The sequence below is a fragment of the Accipiter gentilis genome, chromosome 19 (assembly GCF_929443795.1).
Source record: "Accipiter gentilis chromosome 19, bAccGen1.1, whole genome shotgun sequence".
Lineage (NCBI taxonomy): Eukaryota > Metazoa > Chordata > Aves > Accipitriformes > Accipitridae > Astur > Astur gentilis.
Window position 1 is genome coordinate 849,487 of NC_064898.1, and position 23,215 is coordinate 872,701.

The window sequence follows — 23,215 nt, forward strand, 5'->3', positions numbered from 1 at the left end:
GGCAAATCTGATAAATAAAATGAAATAAATAAACAAAGAACAAAATAATGGCTCATATTTATGTTCCCCCTATCCTACCCAATAAAATAAAAAGGTGGCAGGTGTATTTAGAACAAAGTTTTCAAGAATAAAGTTCATGTAGTTCACAGGGAACATTTGGCATTCATAAGTACAAGACATCACAGAGCCAAAGACTTGCTGAGTACTAATGGAGGCAAAGACCTGTGCGATGCACTTAAGCAAAGAGAAAACTGACTGAAACTCAAGAACTGGGAAGGAAGCTGATTGCTGCAAGGCTGGAAGAAAAGAAATCTTACGTATATGCATCACTGGAGAATTAAGTACATGCATCATGAGGTTTCTTTTGCTTTGCCCTTGAGACCAGTTACTTCATTACTGCAGAAAGCAAAGCACGAGAGGTTAGCGTAATCTATCTAGCAGTGCAAATTACAAGGTTAAGCATTTATAGAGCAATAAAAAAAAAGGAGGTGTTTTTTTTCCTTACACTGGAAGCTTATTGACTGAAAACAGCTGAGGAGGAAAAGAACATGAGTTACCTGCAGACTGAAGGTGATGATTGTGATACAGCCTTGAACAAGTAGATTGTATGTCTAGAACTTAATCAAGCAAAATATCTAGGCATGAGGTAGAGAAGCATTGAAATTGTACGAGAAGGCAGGGAAGTGTGTCTTGGAGTAACGTATAGGCTTCAGGTCACTCACAAGAAGTGATATGGGAAAGAAATAGCGCAAATGCGGAAGGAGACTGAAGATTCAGTTCGGCTGCCGGCTTGTAGGTGCCTTTTATCAGTTGAACACCTGAGCGTATGAGGGGCTGGGGTGTGACACAAGAGCTGGAGGGGACCCGTACCCTTTCAGGGCAGCATCTGGGCGTTTCAGGTGGCATCAGTGTGGGTGAATGGGCTGGAGCTGTCAAGGAGCCAGGTCTGTGCAGCCTGGCAAAATGAAGTCTAAAGGAGCGACAGCTTTTTCTCTAACTGTTCTGGAGGAGGGATGATCCTGTCAGCAGCCCTCAACAGCTGAACGTAATTTAGGGTTGAGGAAATTACCTTGTCGGAGAAACGAGGCTCTGTCCACCACCACTCGGAAGCAGCGGAGGGGAAGGTGGGTCAGGCAGGGGGATGCCCACTACTTCTAACAGGCAGCTTGATCTGTCCGAGGAAAGGTTGTCCGAGAGAGCTTCCCGTGATAAAGAGGCTGGGTTTGGTGACCCAGGAAGCCTCTTCCAGTTCTGGGTTCTCGGGACTAGGAAGCAATGCTGATTTTCTTTTGACCTGCCTTATGACAGTGTTCAGATCAGGTGCTTGCAGTAATCCTTCGGTCTGTGAATCTCTCGTAACATCTCATCTTCTTGATAGCTAAAATAATGTTTCAAAGAGCTTCTAGTATCTAAGTTTCCTTTCGCTGAAATTTTAATAGCACTTCCTGTTGTCTTCAGCATTTATTTTATTGTCTTGCCCAGCAAGTATTCCCAAATTGAGAATTGGTTGCAGCTCTGAGTTAGGCTAGTTTGCGTTTAGATGAACTTGTCCCCTCTGGCTCTAGCTGCAGGAAACATAACACAGATGCTTCGAAATGAAGTTTCTTACTCCCAAGTTCCAGAGATAAATCTGAATGATTACTTTTTAGACTAGATGAATGAAAACCTGGCCTAAAAGAGTGCAGAATTAATCCTCTGCCAGTTGGAAATCATGACAAGATGCATTTTCCGCAGTGCACGTTTTCTATATTAATTATTTCCTATTTCTGTCTCTGTCAAATATATTTTTCCTGTGAATAACCAGCTGGAATAATTGTATGGTTGGGAGAGGAGTCATTATTTAGGAGAAAAGACTTTACATAATACTTCAGAAAGCAGCTCATAAGTGAGTGTTGAGGAGCTAGCTTTGTTGTTAAGGTTTTCGGGTGATCTGTTTTTAAAGTTTTTGTGTTGTAATATGGTGATGTACGTTCTTCTGACCTTTTCCCACCCAAGGAAGAAAATATAAACTTCCTGAAGGGTGCTCAAAGCATTCGAGCTATTCCCAAGCTCACATAGTTACTGCTAGGTCGGGAATCTATAGAGCACTACAATAGACGTGCCTTTGTAAGCCAGGGAATCCACATGACAGCTTTCTGGTTTCACCACTTCTGGCAATGAGAATTCTCTTATTGTTACTATTTATGTTTTTCACTCCTGTTCCCGTTTAGCAGGAGACTTTTTATCCTGAATTGTGATTTGGGCATATGCATAAATGACAATTTGCCCATGCAGGCACATTTCTGGAAAGAAATGTTCCCCTGGATATAAGCAGCCTTATATAATAAACTCATCAAGCTACTCATTAGGGCATGTTCTGTGCTATACATTTAAAGGCCCTGAGTGACTCAAAGCTGTCATTTTATGACTTCTGATAAATAGGAGTTGTCAGACTATTGGTTTTCTATTCTATTCTTTGAAGTCTTTATTGCTACAAGGGCAGGAAGGGGTTAGTCATCACATAAGAACAGAATTTCTTGAGAAAAAAATTATCATTATTTTTGTCAGGCTTTGGTCCAGATAATTAGGTTTTGGTGTTAAGCTAGTTAACTAACCAAATTATATATTTGATTGATTTCAATCAAATTCTTTTGTTGGGGTTTTTAGCCAATTGGGTAACCATCTTTTCTAGGCTTGTATAACTACATTTTGTGTTATCTAACTAATTAGGTTGTGGAATTAGATTAGATTGTCTACTATGGAGTCTAAGTGGTTTGCTTTGATATCAATTTGATTTTTATTTGATTGATTGTTATTATTCTTTTTACTTGAGTTGGTGTGTTATTATTGGTAGCTGAGCTTAGGTAATAAGTTTTCCTGATTTTATTTTTTTATGAAGTCTTACAGTAGAATATATTAAAATGCACTGAATCACCTGTCTCTGAATAAGCAGTGTGAGGGCAGAACCATTGAGTATCTGGGCGGAAACAGGCCAATAAATTCCAAAGACTGAACAGTTCCCCCTGATTACTTTTTATCTGTTGACAGCTTTTGTTTTATTTTAGTTCAGCCTCTTTCGAGGCTCCCCGCAAAATACATACTACTCTGAGGGCAGCAGCCAGTACTGAAATGTTTACGTAAGCGTATATGTTTGTACACAGATCTCTTCACTGCTGGCTTTCTATTGGCCCTAAACGCTAGGAAGTGTTTTAACTTATGCTCGGGGTGGCTTAGCTTGTGCATCTGAAAATGGACCCACATTGGAGTGCTTTTATTAGAAAATCTTTACGCAAGGTATTTGGGCAGTCTGGCCAAAACCTCCCTTTTCTGGCCAAACTGCACGCTGCCTGGAGCTTCATCACGTGAAGCATGGGAAGATGCGGATCTGCACGTAAACAGATCCTGAAGCGTAGAAAAGTCGCTGCCACTCATAGCGTCGCTCCCACAAGTAATGCTCCTCTCCGGTATTTCCCAGGCTACTTTACCTCCCCTCCCCTTTCCTCCTCAAGTGAACTCGTACCGTCAGACCCTTTCTGCCCAACCATAGTTTCATTTCTCAGCAGAAGCTGTGTACTCGTTTCTTCTCCCACGCTTTCCTCGTTTGGAGACAGACGGCCCTCCCGGTGCGTGAGCAGGGGACAGCCTGCTCCCCGCGTCCCCCGAGAAATGTTGCTGTGCTGTATGAACGCTGCAGGATCGCACCCACGGAGCACGAGGTCAGCGCTACTGTTGGCAGTGCTGGAAGAAGGGCGTCTCTGTAGCCAGATGACACTGATGTACTTTCTCTTGAAAATTATTTTGGAGAGCTCCTTGAGTTTACCCAGGAGAAAAACACCAGCCAAGGAGACAGCCAAGGGAAGTGAGCTCAACTGGATGGGGCAGTCGCTCATTAAGATCATTATCTATGTTATTGCCTTCTCTGTCCTTCCCACCCCAAACTTGCTGCCTACTGCATGTAGGCTGGGCTGACATCATTCATGCTCCATCATTTCAAAGAACAAGTTCACGTCGGTCAGTGGAAATCGGTCTTTCTCTCCTTTGCTTTGGTAGCAGGCTTAAACGCTTCAGTATTCCCATCTGAGCAAGAACAAATAGTTCAGGCTTCAGGGTCATTCCCGCGCGTTCCCAAGGATATTTGCATACTGCTACCCGTCAGCAAGCGGTAAATATGCATGTTGTTTTTTTTTTCAGAGAGTATCTCTTTCTAGTTTAAATAAAACTGGGACGATGAACTAATTTACTATGTACTAGAGCTCTATAATCATTTAATGATACTTCTGTGAGCTTGTGGTGCTCATTTTTTTTCATCTGTGGAGCTATCTGGTTTTTCATGCATAAGGTAAGTGAAATTAGGCTCAGTTTTAGCTGTATTTGAAGAAGCAAGTTCTTGAATACCTCTGATTTTAACAATTATGCAGATTTTTCAATGCTGCGTACCTGGGCCCAAATAATCCTACCGCTATGTGATCTGTTAATAATTTCTAATATCTCTCAACGATGTTTTTTCCATAACCTCCTAAACCTGATCTTTTGATATTTCTCAAACCTCAGGCTGATACCAGTCCTGACCTTAAAGGTCACTGTTACAAGAAGAACCTCTCATTCTTAACTAGGATCTGATATGATGTCAGCCCTAGAATATGAAAGTTTCCTCCCATTCGGTGTAGCCCAAGTGAACTTACAGAACATCCTTACGCTATATATGAAGCACAATGCTTTAAACCCCCAAAATTGCTATGAAATTGCATCCTGTCTTAAAACTGACAAAAAACATCTAGGCAAGTAATCGGTGTCACTGCAGTAAAGGTTTGTCACATTCGCCGAATGTCAGCATTTGTACTCTCCTGGGACTTGATCTCTTAAGCTGCTAATGTAAGACAGTGGTAGAATTTAATCTGCCATGTATCCGTTGCGTCTTGCCCCTGAAAGTTGTTCTTTCTAGCTGATGACCTGCCTTGCTGACTGTGAAGCCAGAACACACATAAGCAGACAACACGACAGCCTGCCTCCCGTCGTGCACTGACGGCTGTATACTATGTCATGTTCTTTGCTATACTGCGACTTGGATTATAGGGTACTTTAAACCAGAGCACAAACGAGGTTTAGCTCTATTCAAAGTTAATCAACAGCCTCACAGGGAATGTACACCATATTGTGCTTTTCAGTTTATCTCCTGCGTGCATGACTCGGTGTTAAAGTCCAAATTGCTACTTTTGCTGTTGTTCGCTTTCAAGTCTGAAGCTGATCATAGTTGTAACAATGAAAAATGACTTTCAGGTGAGGGCCCCGTATACTGCATTGCTAGTTATAACAATTGTAAAATAAACAGTGCTAGAAGGCACGTGTGGGCAGCGGAACAGCATCACCTGCAGCTGAAGGTGTTAGAACAGTTCCTGCTGGAATTGTGTTGGCTCAAGGCAATTAACATCTTAACTGTGCAATTTCCAGGCACAGATGAGGAGTTAGCATGGACCCCAAATTATTCCCAGTAAGAGTTCTCATTCAGCTGTCCTATTTTGGGGCCAAGAGAGCTTAATGGTATGGGCACAGCCTATTCAGTTGACCTCAGTGCTAGAGGCACGTTTAAATTACTTGTCTGGACATTTGGTTATACACCAGTATCTGGACTGGTGCTGGGTTCAAAAATCAAAGGTTTATCTGCATTTCTTTTGTTCTTGTTCAAATGAAACAGTCTGTTCTGGTGGCTGAAAGTGAAGGAACTTCATGCTTCATTTGTACTGGGATTTATCAGAGCTAGAGTCTTGCTTTCAAAAATTCCTTTTGAACATCATTTTTACTGTGTATCAAATACAATTCTGTGTCAGATTAAAGCTGGTATGTCACAGATCTATTTTAGAAAGAAAATTTCATACTTTTCATGAATATAACAAATGTAAGAAACTTTCCTTTGCCATGAAAAGTGCATATAAAATAGTTTCAGAAGATCACAGAGAAATCAGCATGTTACTCACTTGTCATAAACGTTTTGGTTTCCTGAGCAGGGTGCTTCCATAGTAACTTCTTATGAAGTTTCACTTTTTTTTTTTTTCCCCCGCACAAATAGTCTGAAGAGCAAACTCATGAGCAAAATCAGAAGTGTACTTTTGATGACATCATAGAAGAAGCTACATAGGATAATAATGCTATAGTAAGTCTGACTGAGTGATCAGTGGTGGAAATGAAGTATTTTTAGAAGGGTAGCATCAATGAGGATTTCAGAAGTGGCACATGTGGATACTATGGAGCACAGCTGTGTCCATCCAGCTGCCCATCTGCTGAAGGAGATGTGTTGTCATCGGGTGGCTTTGCCTGTCTCTGGAAGGGTTACAATACGCAAGCACGTTACTGCGGCTGGCAATAGAAGTGGCTTGTCACAGAGGCCCTTGGTGCCTGCTGGTGGGTCACTATTTTCCTCTCTCTCCGTTGCACGCAGCTACAATAGTGTTTTGAGGTAAGGGACAGCATGCAAGGGAAATGCAAGTCAGGGTCCCCTGGAAAAATAGTGAGGATATTATCATATATGTAGGGGAAGCAAATAAGGCAAAAGCAGAGGTTGAATAAAAGCCAAGGACTTCTGGTTGCATTTTTTTTCAGCTTTGACTTTGATGGGGAAACTTCTGTGTACCTGTGGTTATAATAGGCATGTATATACACATATGATGTAGCAGCAGAAGACAATTTCCAATTATTTATTTTAGCATCAGTAAAATTAATATCAGCTTTTCTTTAAAAATATTGAATTATCAAATAATGATAGAGTGGATATGTTAAAGGTTTGCAAAAAAGGCAAAATGTTTCCATGCCTGCCTGAAAAACGGTGTATGAAAAATACAGTCCCATGTAATTTGAAGTAGTGGTCTGTAGCAGATGTAAATGAAACTGCCTGTTAAGAAAGAAATCTTTTCTCATAAGAATCAATTTTCTGTCAAAGTATTATAGTTTTCTTCTTTTATATATTTCTTCTGCTCAGGTGCTGATTATATTTCCCTGACATCTGCAGAGAGCAGGAAGCAATATATATATATATATATATGTATAGTGGGGGTGTGTGCGTGCGCTTCAGTCAGTACATCTGCTGTAGGCCAATGATAGCTGACTCTCTTAGTCAGTATCTTGTCTTCAAGTATCATAGGTGGGTTTTGGTTGGGTTTTTGTTCTGGTTTTTTGTGGTTTTTTTTGTGGTGTTTTTTTTTTCTCCTAATGCTGGATTTCCGAGAGAGGAATTGATGCTGGGAAATCCAATAACTCTGTAATTACCAGACCCTCCTGAGAAAAGATTTAACTAAGATTCCCCCTCTTTTCAAGCAACTGTTCTTAGCTCTAAGCTACTGGCTTTTTCAGGTCTGTGGAAATTTTCTGGTAAATGAAAGAACTGCTGAAAACCTGGCTCTATTGCTGAGCCTATTCACTATTTATAATTACCAGTGTATATAAAAATATAAGCTTTCTGAACCTCAGTATGTCTCTGACACTGGTTTGCTTACTTTCATCTAAAATCCACCCCAAATTTAATTTGGAACAAAGGTTAATGCAGATGTGTCTTAGACTTTTTTTTAGGACAAAATATAATTCCGACTTGCTTCCAAAAAGATGTTTAAAAAAATGTATGGAGAAGGATTCTAAACCCAACTGACTGAGTTGTCAGTTTAGACAGGAAATCAGGAGTAACTGGGAGCCTACAGACAAGGGACAAAGGACTGATCAATACAGTAATGTAGGTTTTAGAGGTCACAATGTCCAATAATGTGAGAGTAGCCATAAATCAAGCTGAGGAGGCCCTTGAAAGGGAAATTAAAACCAAATTCTTTTTTAACCATGTTAATAGAAGGGTATGACTTTTCTCACCCTAATGTAGCTGTCTAAAACAAGGCAGACAAATTACGCTCAGGAAGTGCCTTACTCTCAACTGTAAACACTGAGGGCAGCAGTCAGTTGCTAAAGCAGAATTTGGGCGTTTGGGCCATTTGAGATGCCCAGGACATTGGCCCAGGGCTGGCAGGTGTGACATGGGACCCGTCAAGGAAACCTGTGCCCGTTGGTAGAAACGGTGGAAGGAGGGGTGAGGTACCCTAGGCAATGTGAAAACATGATGATAAATGTCAATATTTAAATAAATCAGCCGTGCTCCTAAAATTAAATGGGATGAATCTTCCATAGGAAGTTGGCTCTGTGCCCCATTTGGACACATCTCATGCCACAGGAGAAGCACTAAAGCGTTCTGGCTAGTTTCCTGTCACTGCAAATTGCTTGACTGTAGGGGTCAATAGATCCATATATTTCATGTGTTATAATTAGCTCATAGCTAAAAATTTTACCAATGTCAAGCTGCAATGTTTTGTACATTTAATATTGTATTTTCTAAAACCTCCCTTAAGTTCTTAAAGTGTAGCTTAAAGTATTATAGTATATAATGTGGTCAGACTAATGGCATGAAGGTAATTGAATATCTTTTATAATTATATAACATTATTCAATATTTTTGTTAATATTTGTTCTATCATTTCTACAGCTAGCTTGGTGATGAATAGCATATTTGCAAATACTGATAAAGAAAATCATAAAGACAACATAGAATCACAGAATGGGTTGGGTTGGAAGGCACCTTAAAGATCACCTGGTTCCCACACTCCTGCCATGGGCAGGGACACCTTCCACTAGACCAGGTTGCTCCAAGCCCCATCCAACCTGGCCTTGGACACTGCCAGGGATGGGGCATTCACAGCTTCTCTGGGCAGCCTGTTCCAGTGCCTCGCCACCCTCACAGTGAAGAACTCCTTCCTTACATCTAATCTAAAGCTACCCTCTTTCAGTTTAAAGCCATTACCCCTTGTTCTGTCACTACAGGCCTCGGTAAAAAGTCTCTCTGTCTTTCTCACAAGCCCCCTTTAAGTACTGGCAGGCTGCTCTAAGGCCCCCCTGGAGCCTTCTCTTCTCCAGGCTGAACAACCCCAACTCTCTCAGCCTGTCCTCACAGCAGAGGTGTTCCAGCCCTCAGACCATTTTTGTGTCCCTCCTCTGGACCCGCTCCAACAGGTCCCTGTCTCTCCCGTGCCGAGGACCCCAGAGCTGGACGCAGAACCGCAGGTGGGGTCTCACCCGATGGGAGCAGAGGGGCAGAATCCCCTCCCTCGACCTGCCGGCCGCGCTGCTGGTGACGCAGCCCAGGACACGGCTGGGTTTCTGGGCTGCAGCTGCACATCGCCAGGTCATGTCCAGCTTTTCATCCACCAGCATCCCCAGGTCCTTCTCCACAGGGCTGCTCTCAATCCCTTCGTCACCATACTGTCTGACCCCGTTTGATGCTGGTTTGTTTTTTCTAGTTGTGGGAAAGTTATGCTAAGTGTTTTATTAGTTTTTAACTGTATTTGGAGAAACATGCACTTTCAGAACATAATTTTCAGCTGTGACATAATTGTCTAGTGAAGGTTATTTCAAAATTAATACCTCTTGCTTTTGCACGCAGTGAGGCTTTTTTTCGAGCATAAATCTAAATCCTAAAACACTTCACAGCTGGATTTAGTTAGTTGCTACAATTTCAAAATATTCTGTGCATCGTGGGGTCTAGTTATTCAGGTATTCCAGAGACATAGTATCTTATATTATCTCTTCATACTAAGTGTCTTAAAGAGTAAGTTTCATCCTTGCACAGCTTGATAATATTTTTAGATTGCAAGTGCTGTAACTACATCCCTTGTGTGGATTAATAGAAAGCATGGATTAGTAGATCAGAATACTGATCAATGTACTATTACTTCTTAAAGCAATAGTAATGTTCAGTGCTGTCAGTTGGGTCAGAGGAATCGTCAAATATCTTGCAAAGCCAGTTGTAATAGTTTGTTTTGCCTTTCAAAAAATACAAACCCACCTACAGATTATGTAGAAAGAGGATATTGTGATATTTCTCCAAGCTGATCAAAAGAATTTATTTTGCTTTACCAAGTTCGTTATATGTTCTTTTGCAAGTCAGAGGGGATTCCTCTAAATGTTGAATAAATTGCGTTAGTTATGGCACGTCTTAAATACACCATCAGGATTATGGGAGTGACAGGCAAGAGCAGAATAATATTGAAGATCAGTTCTTCTCTTTGTCTTGAACTTCTTTCCCAGTCCCTAAATTCCCCTCACCAAGTTCAATAAAGAGACAAACAGAATTCCTCCGAGGTATGAATTTGAGCCCCATGAGTCTGAATGTTTGGATGGCTCAGGTACAATCTGTCACGTGGTGTTTATTGGCTTGTGGTTATAATGAGTTTCTGATATGTGATTATACTCTTATTTTCAGGGCAAGTTTTTTTGTCTTTATTTCTTCTCTGAAGTATTTTTATTATGTGTCAGGTGTATGGACTCTGTGGAAACTATAATTCCACTTTTGCTAAGTTTTGCACCATAAATGGTTTATTGTCTTTTATTCCCCTTGCACTGGTCTAGTGTACTGGACCACTTGTTTCTTTAGACTCTTGTTCCTGCAGAGGAACTCAAAGCAAATGGACACTTCCTTACTGCTGCTGGCTACTTCTAGCTCTTACAGCTCTCGTTGTAAATCTGTCATATGCATACTTTTGCATGTGACAGCACAGTACCTGTTGTCACACAACACTATTTACCTGTAGATAAAATCAAAATAAATGTTTATTTTTGTAAACACACATGAACTATTATCTTTGATGTATATATCACCTTCCAGGAGTGTACTGTATCAGCAATCCATCTCTACTTTCTAATTGCATGTAAACATATATTTTTACTTATGACAAAACTTTACTTATGGCTGATTGTTTTCAGGAAGTGGTACAGGTGAGACTTAAAGAGTAGCAGAGGACAGCTATTTAGAAGAATGTGTGTTTAATGTGTCTCTTCTGAAAGAGACAAACTAAGCTTAGGTCTAATTTTCCCCATTCCAGAATGATGAAAAGGTAAACCCAAGAGGTTCCAGCAAGTGTTTTCCTTAGGGCTTACAGTGAAGCAATAATACACCTTCCTCAGACTTATGATAAAAACAAAGAAACCCCCCCCAGATCATCCTAATGAAATCATAATAGATCCCATCTCTAAGTCACTGTACTCTTCTACCATAAGCATCTCTATGATGCCCAATTTCATTGATACAAGTTAATTGCTGGTTTAACTCCCAATAAATGGGGAGGCAATGATCCGTTTATGTTTCTGTGCTTTTAAGAGAGAGGAGCTTTTAGCAATAACCTCCCAGTTACAGTCACTCCATTTTCTCCAGCAATCTTGAGGAACTCTTTGTTCATCTTAAGAAACCAAATAATGTTTGTGCATTGGTGTGGGTTAACCCAACATCTGCCTGACGTATATGAAATAGACCTCCTGTGAGACTAAGTCATTCTGAGGAGGCAGCTGGAGTCAGGCAGGATGCCCTTTAGCATCCAGCACCAGATGACAATTTGTGAGCCCTAAATCTCCATGGCTGTAATGGGAATATAGCAACCCACCTTTCTTGTAGATATCTACTTGTGAACATCTACATTTAAGTCTGTTAATTTGGAGCTGAACATACACGAAAATTTTTTTTTTCTTGAATTGAACTTGCAATTTTGAAAAGCAAGAATGCAAAGCAAACTGGTAAAACACAGTGCATTAACAATAAGGATGTGTCATCTCTGTTCCAGGGGTACAAAACTGTGCAATGGATATGTACTTTATTTTACTTAGAGTGAGATTAACAGAACATAATCCACAGACTGTGCAACCTCTAGTAGCCCAGACTGCGGACTGATACCATCTTGGAGGGAGAATTGGGAAACATCTTGCAGAGGATTGCAATAGCTCAGCTCCTGTATATGGATCTGGAGGGGAATTCTTTCTAACATGTCTCCTTTGCTGTCTCCTGCCTGCCTCAAGCCCTGTTGATCTGCCCTGGGAAACAAAGAAAGCGATTTAGTAACAGCCTTTGTACTTAGCTCTCATCGCACTGCATAAGGAGACTGGAGCAGATGAATTACTATGTTCCTCACAGTGTTTAGTGAAATTTTTGATTGATCAAAACTTCACAATAATAAAAATATGTATTATCTTTTCCAAACTAGGATCTCAACAGACATATATTTGTTTTAATTCCTGAAGGAAATGGAGGAAAAGGCAGTGGGTTACTGCGACTTGCATTGTCAGCTGAGAAAGTGACGAGAAACTAGAGTTCTTTGGCTAGTGAGCTGTTCAACCTCTAATTGAAGTGCAGAAGGAAATATTTTTTGTGTACCTTGTTCTTTAAAATCAAATATTTCTCTTCCCTCTTCCCCCCCGGTAGAAGATAGAGACAGGAGAAAATCGTCCTGTTAGAAGGAATTATTTTTGTAAAGTCGTTACACAAAGTATACAGAGCAAAAGCAGAGGCATTAAATGCATTATTATATGTAAGACTTTAGAGTTGTTTTACAGTTGCAGTGTTTCAGTATTAATTCCAGTTTAGAACTGAATAGTTCAGAGTCAAAACGATGATTATTATCTACCGATCCTTGGGAATTTCTCTCATATGGGTTTTGTTTCTCCTTTTAGGCTCTGAATTCTAATTTATACCCTAGTAAGTGCTGTCTGAAAAAGCATTTTATATGAATGTTTTTCTAATAGCATATGAGATTGAATCAAAATGAATCAAAAATCTTAGTAGGAAAGCTCACCACTGAACTGTGCCTGCCAAAGATAAGTCAGGATATTTCAGCAGCACTAAAAGATGTAAATGCTAATAACTCTTCCAACTCTAACAAGTTCTTTCTGCCCAAGCTGAAGAAACAGCTAAGAAGGGCTGTGTTTAGTTGTCCACGCACAAGGATTGAGTGACGCCTGTGTTGTTTGGGATACCAGAGACATTTGCACGGAGGTACCGAATGTGCGCAGGCGTTGTGAAGGACGCAAGCCGTGCTGGAGTGCAGATGAGATAACTAGTGCATCTCAAAGAGGCGTAGGTACCTTCTGGGGGCAACTGGACCAATCTCTGTATGACATAACCACTACCGTAATCAAGCTTAAAAGGTGTACGTGCCCTGTAGTATGACATAACCACTACCGTAATCAAGCTTAAAAGGTGTACGTGCCCTGTAGTCTACTGAGCAGCAGGAGCAACTGTGTATGAGAATACTCTTAAACTGTGGGAAACATGAGGCAGTGGAAATTAATGAAGAAATTAAGGATAAAGTGGAGTGACAGGTTTGGTGCAAACTACATTGTATCGTATTACCTCATGCTTGTCACAGGTTTAAGGGATACATACAAGGGAATGGTATGCTGACAGATGTGCTTTGAGTTGGTAAGTTGCGACAACTTGGTTATATGTTTTGGTTTCCAGGTTTTACTGGTGATCTGACAAGCTCCATTGATAGAGATAATTTGTACTTGTTTCAACATCACTTTTTAGTATGAGTTTTAAATACTTACATATTGCAGATATTAATTTGGTGCACTGTACCCCCAAAATATATTATTGATTTAATCTTTCTTTTCATATTGCAGAGACAAAGTATTAGAATGGCATAAAATATGGCCCAGTTCTACTACAAAAGAAGTGTCAATGCTCCCTACAGAGATCGTATCCCTCTTCGTATTGTACGGGCAGAATCTGAACTGTCTCATTCAGAGAAAGCCTATCTGAACGCCGTGGAGAAAGGAGATTATGCCAGTGTAAAGAAAGCTTTGGAGGAAGCAGAAATTTATTTCAAGATCAATATTAATTGCATTGATCCCCTGGGAAGAACTGCACTCCTTATTGCAATTGAAAATGAGAACCTTGAGCTCATTGAGCTGCTCTTAAGTTTTAATGTATATGTGGGAGATGCTCTGCTGCATGCCATACGAAAGGAGGTAGTTGGTGCTGTGGAGCTGCTGTTAAACCACAAGAAGCCCAGTGGGGAGAAACAGGTATGTGCAGGATTTTCTCTAGGTTTGTAGTCTGCTTTAATGAAAAGAGAAGTATTGTGCAAGGGGAGTGCGCAAAAAGAAAAACAAATCCAACTATCACAAGTATTTAACATTAGAAAATCAATGACTTTGCTGTATGCATTGTATTAATTTGTGTTTAGACATCATAGAATCATAGAATGGTTTGAGTCAGAAGGGACCTTTAAAGATCATTAATAATTAATTAATTAAGATCATTAATGCAGGCAACACTGGGAGACATGACCCAATCGATCAGAACTTCAGCCCTCTCTCCAGTAGTTGTCCATCCTATCAAGTACAGCTAGAAAGGTACAAAATCCTCTCCTTTTCTCCCTGTCTTCTCTCAAAGGAGAAAATCATTACATACAGTCTCATGATAAATATGATACCTATTCTGCTTCCCCTTGCACTGCCTTGAGACATCTCTAGGAGGTAACTAGCCTCTTGCATATCTTTCTTATTTTAAGAAACTAGTGGAGACAGGATAACATAGCCCAGAAATTCTGATATTCCTAGGAATCTTCCAGGAAGAAAAAACTTTAAAATAGTTATAATATTGTATTCCACTTTAATCTATTTCAATTTTCATGTATTATCAGTACTGTATTAATGTATTTCAATGAATAGTATGTTGAAATGATTACAGCCCTTTCACAGCTAATGCATACAATATACTTTAATTACAGTATAGTGTACTTGCTATGGATAGAATTGCAGATAATAGGTAAAGAGTATAATTTTTGCTGATAAAATAACATGAATTCTATGCTTTTTTTGGTTATAGAAAGAAAGATAGTAGGTCTTTGTACAAATGTGTGTGTCTGCCTTTTCTTCTAGCAAGTAAAAGCAGAGCTCCTGTATAATGACAACAGATTTATGCCAGAGAAAGGGAAGAAAACTAGATTCACTATGTTTGTCTTGTTTCATTATTTCTCAACTGATAGTGCAGATGAGAATACAATGTATGGGAATTTCTCAATGCAGTGTACCAGGACCTGGAAGGATCAGTGCATGGCCCTGTGCCAAGCCAGTTAAACCACCTGTGTCTCCATTCTCCAGCCTCTGTAGTAGAAGTTGCCATTTGCAGAGTGGAGTTCATCTCACTTGACAGTAGCCATCCAAAGCTGTGTCTCATCTCTGATGTGGCTGCCTGGGCTCCCCTTATCAATGGGGGGAAAAAAAACCCAAACAACTTATGCTTTCTCAATTATTTGTCTTAAGACAGCATAAACGACTTTTTGGACTAGCTAGAGAGAGAGTATACAAATTTACCTTATACTAGGTGCCTAAATTTCAGGCTGTTTTTCAGACTTTCAGGACTACTTTTTGGTATATGCCACATCTACTGTAATGGAAACTCGTGAATACAAATAGTAAAACTTGTTTTAGGTGAGCTTCATGCTATAGCAGATGGAAGACAGGCTTACATTTTGGGTGCATACTACAGTGTTAAATTAGCCACAAACTTCTTTGCTCCAAACTAGAAGTTAGCTCTGTGGGCTGGAGCTTAAGCGTGTTGTTTCAGTGCCAGACTCCACTGCTGGTGTGACGAGTGCTGCTTCTCCTCCTCTTCCTTGGTTTCTCTGTTTGTACTTGCTGAGGGTCTTTCCATTACTGTAAAGCATGAAGAATAATCATGAATCCTTTGAACAGAGACATCTCCTTTTGTGTCTGTCCAAGGCTAGGCTTGCCCATTGCCAATGCAAATATTGCTTGCAAGCTAGTGCTTGCAAAAAATGTTCTTTAGACAAATAGATTATTTACATGCGCGTGCTGTTGTTTGCGCTGGGGACCTCAACAACCGTTAAGCTTCTGTGGGTGTCGTATGTGTAGATAATCACATTGGTTCATTTTTAGGAATGGGTCATGCTGAAGAGAATGTAAATGTGGATTACATTTTTGCAGTAATGCTGCAATGAAGCAGATAGAACTGTGCGTATTTAATACAATCAAAAGTACCTGCTGGCTCGGAAATCATTACAATAGGCTAAAGATATAAAATCTGGATGCTTAGAATTATATACTAAAACTTATATTTTCAGTGTTTAGACAGAAAGATATGGTTTTTCCCTGGAGAATCGACTTCTTTTTGAAACTCTATTTCAATCTACAACTGACTCTTTTTGATTACTTTTATTTGTAGACATTTGCTGTATTGTTTAGATGATTCATTTTCAGACTCTGTGCTTTCAATAACATGGTATCTTTGCCTGTTTGGTTTTCTGTCTTTGTATAAAGCTGGCCATGTGTGGTAAAATCCTGGCCCCTTGAAGTTAGTGGGAGTTTTGCCATTGATTCAGTGAGGTCAAGATTTCATCCTTCTGCTGTTCTTTTTCTGCCCCTGATGAAAAGTTATTCACAGAGGAGACAGATAATAATGAATAAGAAAAAATGCACGTGCTAAATACTGCCAAGCTCAGAAATCAGTTTAGATTCCCAAATATTTCATTAGTGATGAAAGTTGTGAACATTCAAATACAGAAAAAACCTGATACAACTCATGATTTATAAGTAAATGAACTTGCTCTCACTAATTTTTTTTATATTCACAGGATAATATACTATGTATGATGCAGAGCTAATTGCAGCTTCACCCTCATAAAATAGTGTAATTATATTTGTAAAACAAAAGAATTTTTAAGCATAGGATTTCCTACATAATTCAAGAGCTCATTGACAATGTCAGAACGCTAGAAGAAAATGTCCTCTTGTTATCAACAGAAGCTACAATTCTTCAGGACAGCTGAAATGTATCTTTTGAAATAATTGATTCTTCTCCAAAACTTAATTCTTTTAAGATTTCAATGTTTGAAAAGAAAAGGGGAAAAAGTGGGTAAAAAGATGTTAATGCTGACCAAGAATCAATGCATTTAGTTAAAATAATACATTTTTTGCATTTTTTTAAAAGTTTTCCAACCAGTATCTTCAAAATTAGGAGGTGCTACTGAATCTTACTCTTCAGTACTTCCTTCTCAGAAAAAAACCAAACAAAACCCAACAACCCCAAAACTAAGTCAGATCTTGTTAAAGTTATATCTAAACTCTCTAGTCTGCTCACCACTCAGCTATTGGGCTCTACCTAATATTCATACACGATGTGCTTTTCACTTCAAAGACCACATGGGTTACAGTAGGTTTAAGCTGATTGGCAATATATGGATACATCTGGTGCCACCTGGTGACTGCAGATGAGGCACGTGTGTATGTTTAACAGCTTTGAATGTATTTGACTCCTTCTGCTACTCAGTTTGTGAGTGAGGTTTTTGTGGCATACAGTAATACAACTCAGGAAAAGGTTATTTTGTCACTTGCATTATATTTTCTACACTTTTTTAGCTGTACCAGCTGCCAGGGGACACGTAAAAGAGAATAACACAAATTAAGGTAAATGAGTTGAGGAAACTTGTCCAAGTACTTTTAAATTACCAGTTCTTCAAAGCCATATGTCCTGAATTATCTGCCAAGTCACTTGTTGCTTACCCTGATGGATAGCTGAATGCCAAATGAAGAGGGGAAAAAAAGCTGTTCTTTAAAACTTAGTATCTAAAGAAAACGTTTTTATCTAGTTAAATTGCACGCAGCATCCACAGATGGGATGGGGGTTAGGTAGCATAAAAAAAAATGAGTAGAATACCTTTATCTAAATCACAGCATGCTATACTGCTCGAGGAACCCAGGCATCAATCTCTAGCTGGGTGGTTGACTGCCTAGATGTCAATGTATATTCAGGGAAGACTGAAGCAGAGGTATAGCTGCCTTCTAAGGATGCTGCAAAGCACGTAAGTGAAGCTGAAGTCTCAGTTATTAAACTTCAATCTGTGTAGCATTGTATTAGCTGACAGTCTAGATTTAGGCCACGGGAACTTAACTGCAATGTTTACAGGCATTGCCTGGCTAGCAAAAGCACATGGTAGTGCTTTTATGCCTCCCTGTTCAACTGTTAGAAGTTGATCTTGTGATGCTGTGGGTATTTTTATAGGTGGACAGCGTTCTGCAGATGTTCTGCAGAAAAAAAATACCGTACTAAGGCCAGACTGGCATTTGCAAACCTAAGGGAATTGCTAGAGGAGGGAGAACTTCAGGACAGGAAGGGGAGTGATCACAGTGATATGTCCCTGGTTCACTCCTCCTCTGCTGTGGAAGTCAGTGTGAAAACACTGCTGGGCATGGTGGCTGGGTCATGGTGAGAAGGTGGAAGCTGGCAGGCTCCAGCCCCTGCAGCTTTCTTTCAGTCAGTTTGGAACCAAAAAGTTAGTAGCTGTCAAGGCAGTTTGGGAGGTAAATCTCCTATATAGCAGATTGCTCGGTCTGTGGGTGCTTTGGATGCATAGATCAAATGTCACCCTTACACTGTCTTCCCCAGAGGTGCTGTGTCCTCAGTGACACTTCTATCCCTGTCTCCTGTCCACTGTCCAGACAGGTTTCTCTATTAACAGGAAGATCTTTCTGCCTGTAGTGCATCAATTCCTTGTACAGCACCTCTGCATTTTCGGGGTGTCCTAGCAAGGTACACGATATCTAAATTTTTCTCATGTTTGGTCAAAATTAGCAGAATAGCCAATGCGTAACAGTCAGTGCATACTTTCTGATGCCCTGGCTTAGGAAATCTTTGTAAGAATTGTTTCAATTAACTCCACGTCTGCAAGAATGCTGTGAAACATACATTTCATTTCAGCTTGATTCCTCTCTCCTTTTGTGTGTTGTGCTGTCACACCACGTGCAGAGAAAAGAAGAAATTGCTGGCAGTAAGAAGCTGAAGAGAGATTATATCCACCTCCTGCAGCTTTCACAGCCTTTGCTCTCCTGGGACAACCAGTAAAATCACATGATAAACTACTTTATGCAAACTCCCTGTCTTCTACTTATTGTGCTAAGAAATGTTACACATGTTGAATTTCTCTATCTCATACTTGCAACTTCTGTTTCTGCGGCTTGCTCACCCCGCCAGACTCAGTTGTGGTCCCTGCCAGTCAAAGTCGAACCAGGAAGCCAGGCCTCAGCTTCTTCAATGTGTTGGCCTCTAAAAATGCAAGTCCGTGGCATAGATAGTTGTTTGGGGTTTTTTTAATTGGTTTTCATGGATTTTCCTGGCAGTGTCTCAAAGACCCAGGAAAGGATAAGTTCAATATGTTGTCTAAATATTGGGGGGGAAACCATATATTTATTAGAACAGACAAAACTCAAACCTCTGAAACCTAAAATGTACAGATAGACTGAAAGATGCAGCATATTCCTTGGTGAAAAGCCAAGGAATACCCAGAGATAGGGTGTAAGAGTCTGGCAAGTGGTTAGGAAGTGGCAGAAGATACTGATGCCTGAATTGGCCTCTCAGCACCTTCATGAACTTTTCCTGCCTTTTCAAGGCTAGAAGTTAGTTAAGATGGAGATAATCACAGCAGGGATTGTCAGTGCTACCTGGTTACAGTGGTCCTGTAAACGTCCACCTACCCCAAAGTAACATACACTCACTTTGTAAAGTCCTCTTCCACCATCCCAGTTCTCACCATAGTTCACAAGCAAACAAATCAGGTTAGCTACCATTTGGTTTGCACTCAGAGAGCTATGGATTCAAGTTTCCGATTTCACTACCAGGTTCTGAGACTCCCTCAGGAAGAGCATAAGGATAATTAACCGTTTTGCCTCTAGACAGACTGAGCAACCCTTCTTCATGAACATTTAAGTAGTAGTCTCTTTTAGTAGTCTCTCTGGTCACGGTAGGCTTTACAACTGGGATATCGATGCATTTAGCTGATTGATAATGATTTGGAGTATGGGAAGGTAGAAGAGAAGAGGAAGTGTTGACAATGCAAGTTGTCTTTTGCTTGAATCTACTGCATGCAAGTCTCATCAGAATAAACAATGATTGATCTTATGCCAAAATGTCTCAACATCTGACTCTCTTTAGCAGCGTTGCCATGTAGTTTTGGAGAGAATGAAAGAATGTAGGGGAACAGCCAGGAGGAGGGAGTGGTCCTGTGTGAGGATGTGTCAAGGATGTTGTACAGTAGTTTCTAGGCCACTGGGGCAGGCTGCTACATGGATGTTCAGGCACTCACTTGAGCTATCTGGGAAGGGATACAGGCAGCAAGGCTAGACAGCTTTGCAGGCAAAAAGCCTTCAGTCTGGCAGCGTTCCCAGAAACAGATAAAAAGTCTAAAGGTGAAAAGTCAGGAAACAGCATGAAGGCGGCACAGAGCCTGAAGAGTCATTTTCCATTCCTGAAATGCTGGCAGCATAGATTCTGCTCTTCTGACAGACGTCCTATCGGGTCTGACAGAGCTCCTGTCTCCTAGGTAATTCCCCATGTGTGGCTTCATCACACGCTCTGTTGCTCTCATGTCTCAGTATCTTTGGACTTCTTGAAATTGCCCTTTGAGGAGTCCCAGGGTCCTGAGATGAAGCCAGTGCTCTTCTGTGGAGCTGCGCTCGTAGCCCAGCTTCAGTCTCAGTCAGGCTCCTCTTAGTAAGTGCAGAGCATTTAGTCAGCTTCAGTCCGTTATTTTCCTTCCAAGCCTCATGGGATGGCATCATTTTCCCAGCCCTTCATTGCCCCACAACCCAATGGTGTACATGAGGAAGTTGCTATGTTGGGGTTGTACCTCCTCCTGGTAGCAGTGTGGGTCATCATGAGAAGACCTGGGAAAGTATACAGGTTGTAGGCCCAGCACACCTGCAGTGGACCTTCAAGTACAATGATGTTGGACTTGTTGTTTTAAGATCTTGTTTTGAATGTTCACGTAGTTACCAAACTGGAACTTGTATTGGTGAAACAGGAGCGGGAAGAAAGAAAAGATTTTATGAGTACTGCGTGATGCCTTGTAGTTTTTCTTATCTAAAACTACTTCTCCAGTAACTTTGGAAAATATCAGTCACAATCACTTGTGTAATGCTCTTTGTCTGTTGAGATTAAAACATCAATTTTGTTTTGAAAATGTCTCCCACAGAAGTTCATGAACTAAGTGCCTTTTTTGAATGTTCTGATTAATGACAGTCTAGCTAGTAATGAGTATGGAGGAGGCAATGCAAAGCTATTTTGTCGGGCTTGAAGTACACAGTCTTGAAGTGGAATGTGAGGGCACAAAGTTGGTTCTTCCCACTCCTAGCTGCATGAGTGGGTAGCTGAGTGGTTTTTTCCCAGTGGCATCTGATTAATTAGAATTTTCTGGCAGGTTTTAACATACTGATAGAGAGATATGAACGGGAGAGGCTGTTTAGGGGATATTTCAGTTTACTGTTGAAATAGATGTGGTAGCCTATCCACATGTTCAGTCTTTCGTATAATCATTTGGGCATGTGAAAACACATAGCTTTTAAGGAAAGGTGTACCATAAGGTGGAGATGACTAATGGCATATGAGATGGAGATATGGATTTACAAAATATTGTTCTTTAATTTTTTTTTTTTGAGGGATGCTGACTGTTTTCAAGTTCAAAAAAAGCTTCACATAAGTGTCGTTATGTCTTGGCAATAAACCCAAACTGCCTGTGTTTATATGCATCGGAGGTAGGGTGGGTGGCTGTGTAGAAAAACCTGTGACAATTACTGAAGAAATACTCCAGAAGCTGGAATGCTGGTGCCATCAAATAATGCTGCTAGCAACTTCAATATTGAGATAGGCAATGTGTACTACAATATGCACCCATCACCTTGTAACAAATGCTAAATCATAATATTCCAAAGTTGAAGCAGTGGCAAAAGAAGCATGGCAAAATATGTGGAAACATGATAGTGTCTTGACCTGTACAAAATGATGAGCCATTTTTTACTGGCAACATAAAAAAAATCTGACTAGCAGAATCCTTACAGATAGATTCCTGGCAGGTAGGCTCATTGATGATGACTTACACCAGCTGTGAATCTAGTCCTCCATTTTAGCAGTTTGCAGAAGTTCAGAAAATATTGATAATGGCAAATACAGATTTAGTTCAAAGACAATTGGTGAACCAAACGTCTACCTAAACTTTATGTGTTATAGATTCAGAAAGATCAAGCGCTTTTCTGTCATTATTTGCTGGCTTTTTCACACTGCTTTTCAGCTCATGCTGGAAATGAAAACACTTTTCTACCATGAGGAGATGAGTGCAGATTAGCAATAAACATTTGAAAATCTAAAATAAATCAAAATCTTTAGAAAAATCTAAAATAACTCTAAACCATTAGAAGGTTAATGCAAAAGTGAGGTCTTTGGAAAAGTCAGATTTCTCTTCAGGAAGTCACATTTTTGGTGCTGATTTCTTTTCCCTTCTTTTTATATTTGTTGAGCCCCACTTTACAGCACTCACCCAAGTTTACAATCAGAATAGGGAGAGCATGCAAATAAAAAAAATGTCCAAAATCTCTGCCTTATATGATCAGTGGTCCTATACTGTCATCTTCGTAAGTCTGCATGCTTGGAATCCTTTCTGCCAAACCTACCTGCTTTCACCTCCTGACAACTCAACAACTGCAAAGACAGTTTCAGCTAAAGATTTTAACAGCCTTTCAGTGCTTGAAAGCAGGTCAAGAATCAGCTCTGAAGCCAGTAGTATAAACCTGTTAAGAAGACCAAGAGATTCAACAAATAGAACCATTTTTGACTGAGGTCGTCTTGTCTTCTAAAGTCTGGAAATGCCCGTAGTCAATTATCTTTACATTTGGCTGTGCAGTTTAACTTATGAAGTTAACAAATTTGTAAACATTAAAGGAGCAATATAAACAAACCAGTATCTCCTCTGCCTAGAGCAGCCTCTGGGGACAGTTAATGATTTTGCCCTTGATAAAACAGATTGAGAGGATCTGCTCTATATATGTATGTAAGGGGTGGGACTCAGCTCCTGATTCAGATGCCTGAAGTTGAATGCAACGTAGTGGTAGAGGCAGGGGTCTATGCAGAGGTGTCTCCTGCGTCAGGGCAGCCTGCCTGTCCTCCATCTACGCTGCACAGCGGTGAGACCCTCCAGTAGGTCTTGTGTCATATCTGTGCAGATCGCTCTGATTCTCTAGGGTACCTTAAATAGTACTAGATGCCTATGTCTAGGTACCCGAATCACTCCTTTAGTGCTCACATATAAGCCAGATATCGGAGCTCCCAATAAGGTCAGTCAAGAGCTACATGGTCTGCTGACCAAATGCAAGTGTCTACTGTAAGCTAAGAAAAATAGTTCTCTGGACTCTACTGACTACATCAACCAGGGCCCCAGCCCCGAGGCTCGTGTAATGGATAAGTGAAACGTGAGGCATCCTAGTATACCTGTGAGACATATGTGGGCATGGCAGTTATGACACAGGACCTGTGCGAGACCTGTGCCTATGTGGGGTGGTGGCTGGAGGTCACACAGGACACCTGGAGGTATCTGAAACAACA

General features: G+C 40.5%; 1 protein-coding gene across 1 annotated transcript in view; it reads left to right on the plus strand.

Annotated features, from left to right (window-relative positions):
• Window positions 1–23,215, plus strand: part of TRPC4 (transient receptor potential cation channel subfamily C member 4) — a 154,018-nt gene that overhangs the window by 47,089 nt on the left and 83,714 nt on the right. The window contains exon 2 of the mRNA XM_049823324.1: window positions 13,447–13,851. Coding sequence (XP_049679281.1) covers window positions 13,474–13,851 — 378 coding nt within the window. The 5' untranslated portion in view covers window positions 13,447–13,473. The remainder of the gene's footprint in view (window positions 1–13,446; window positions 13,852–23,215) is intronic.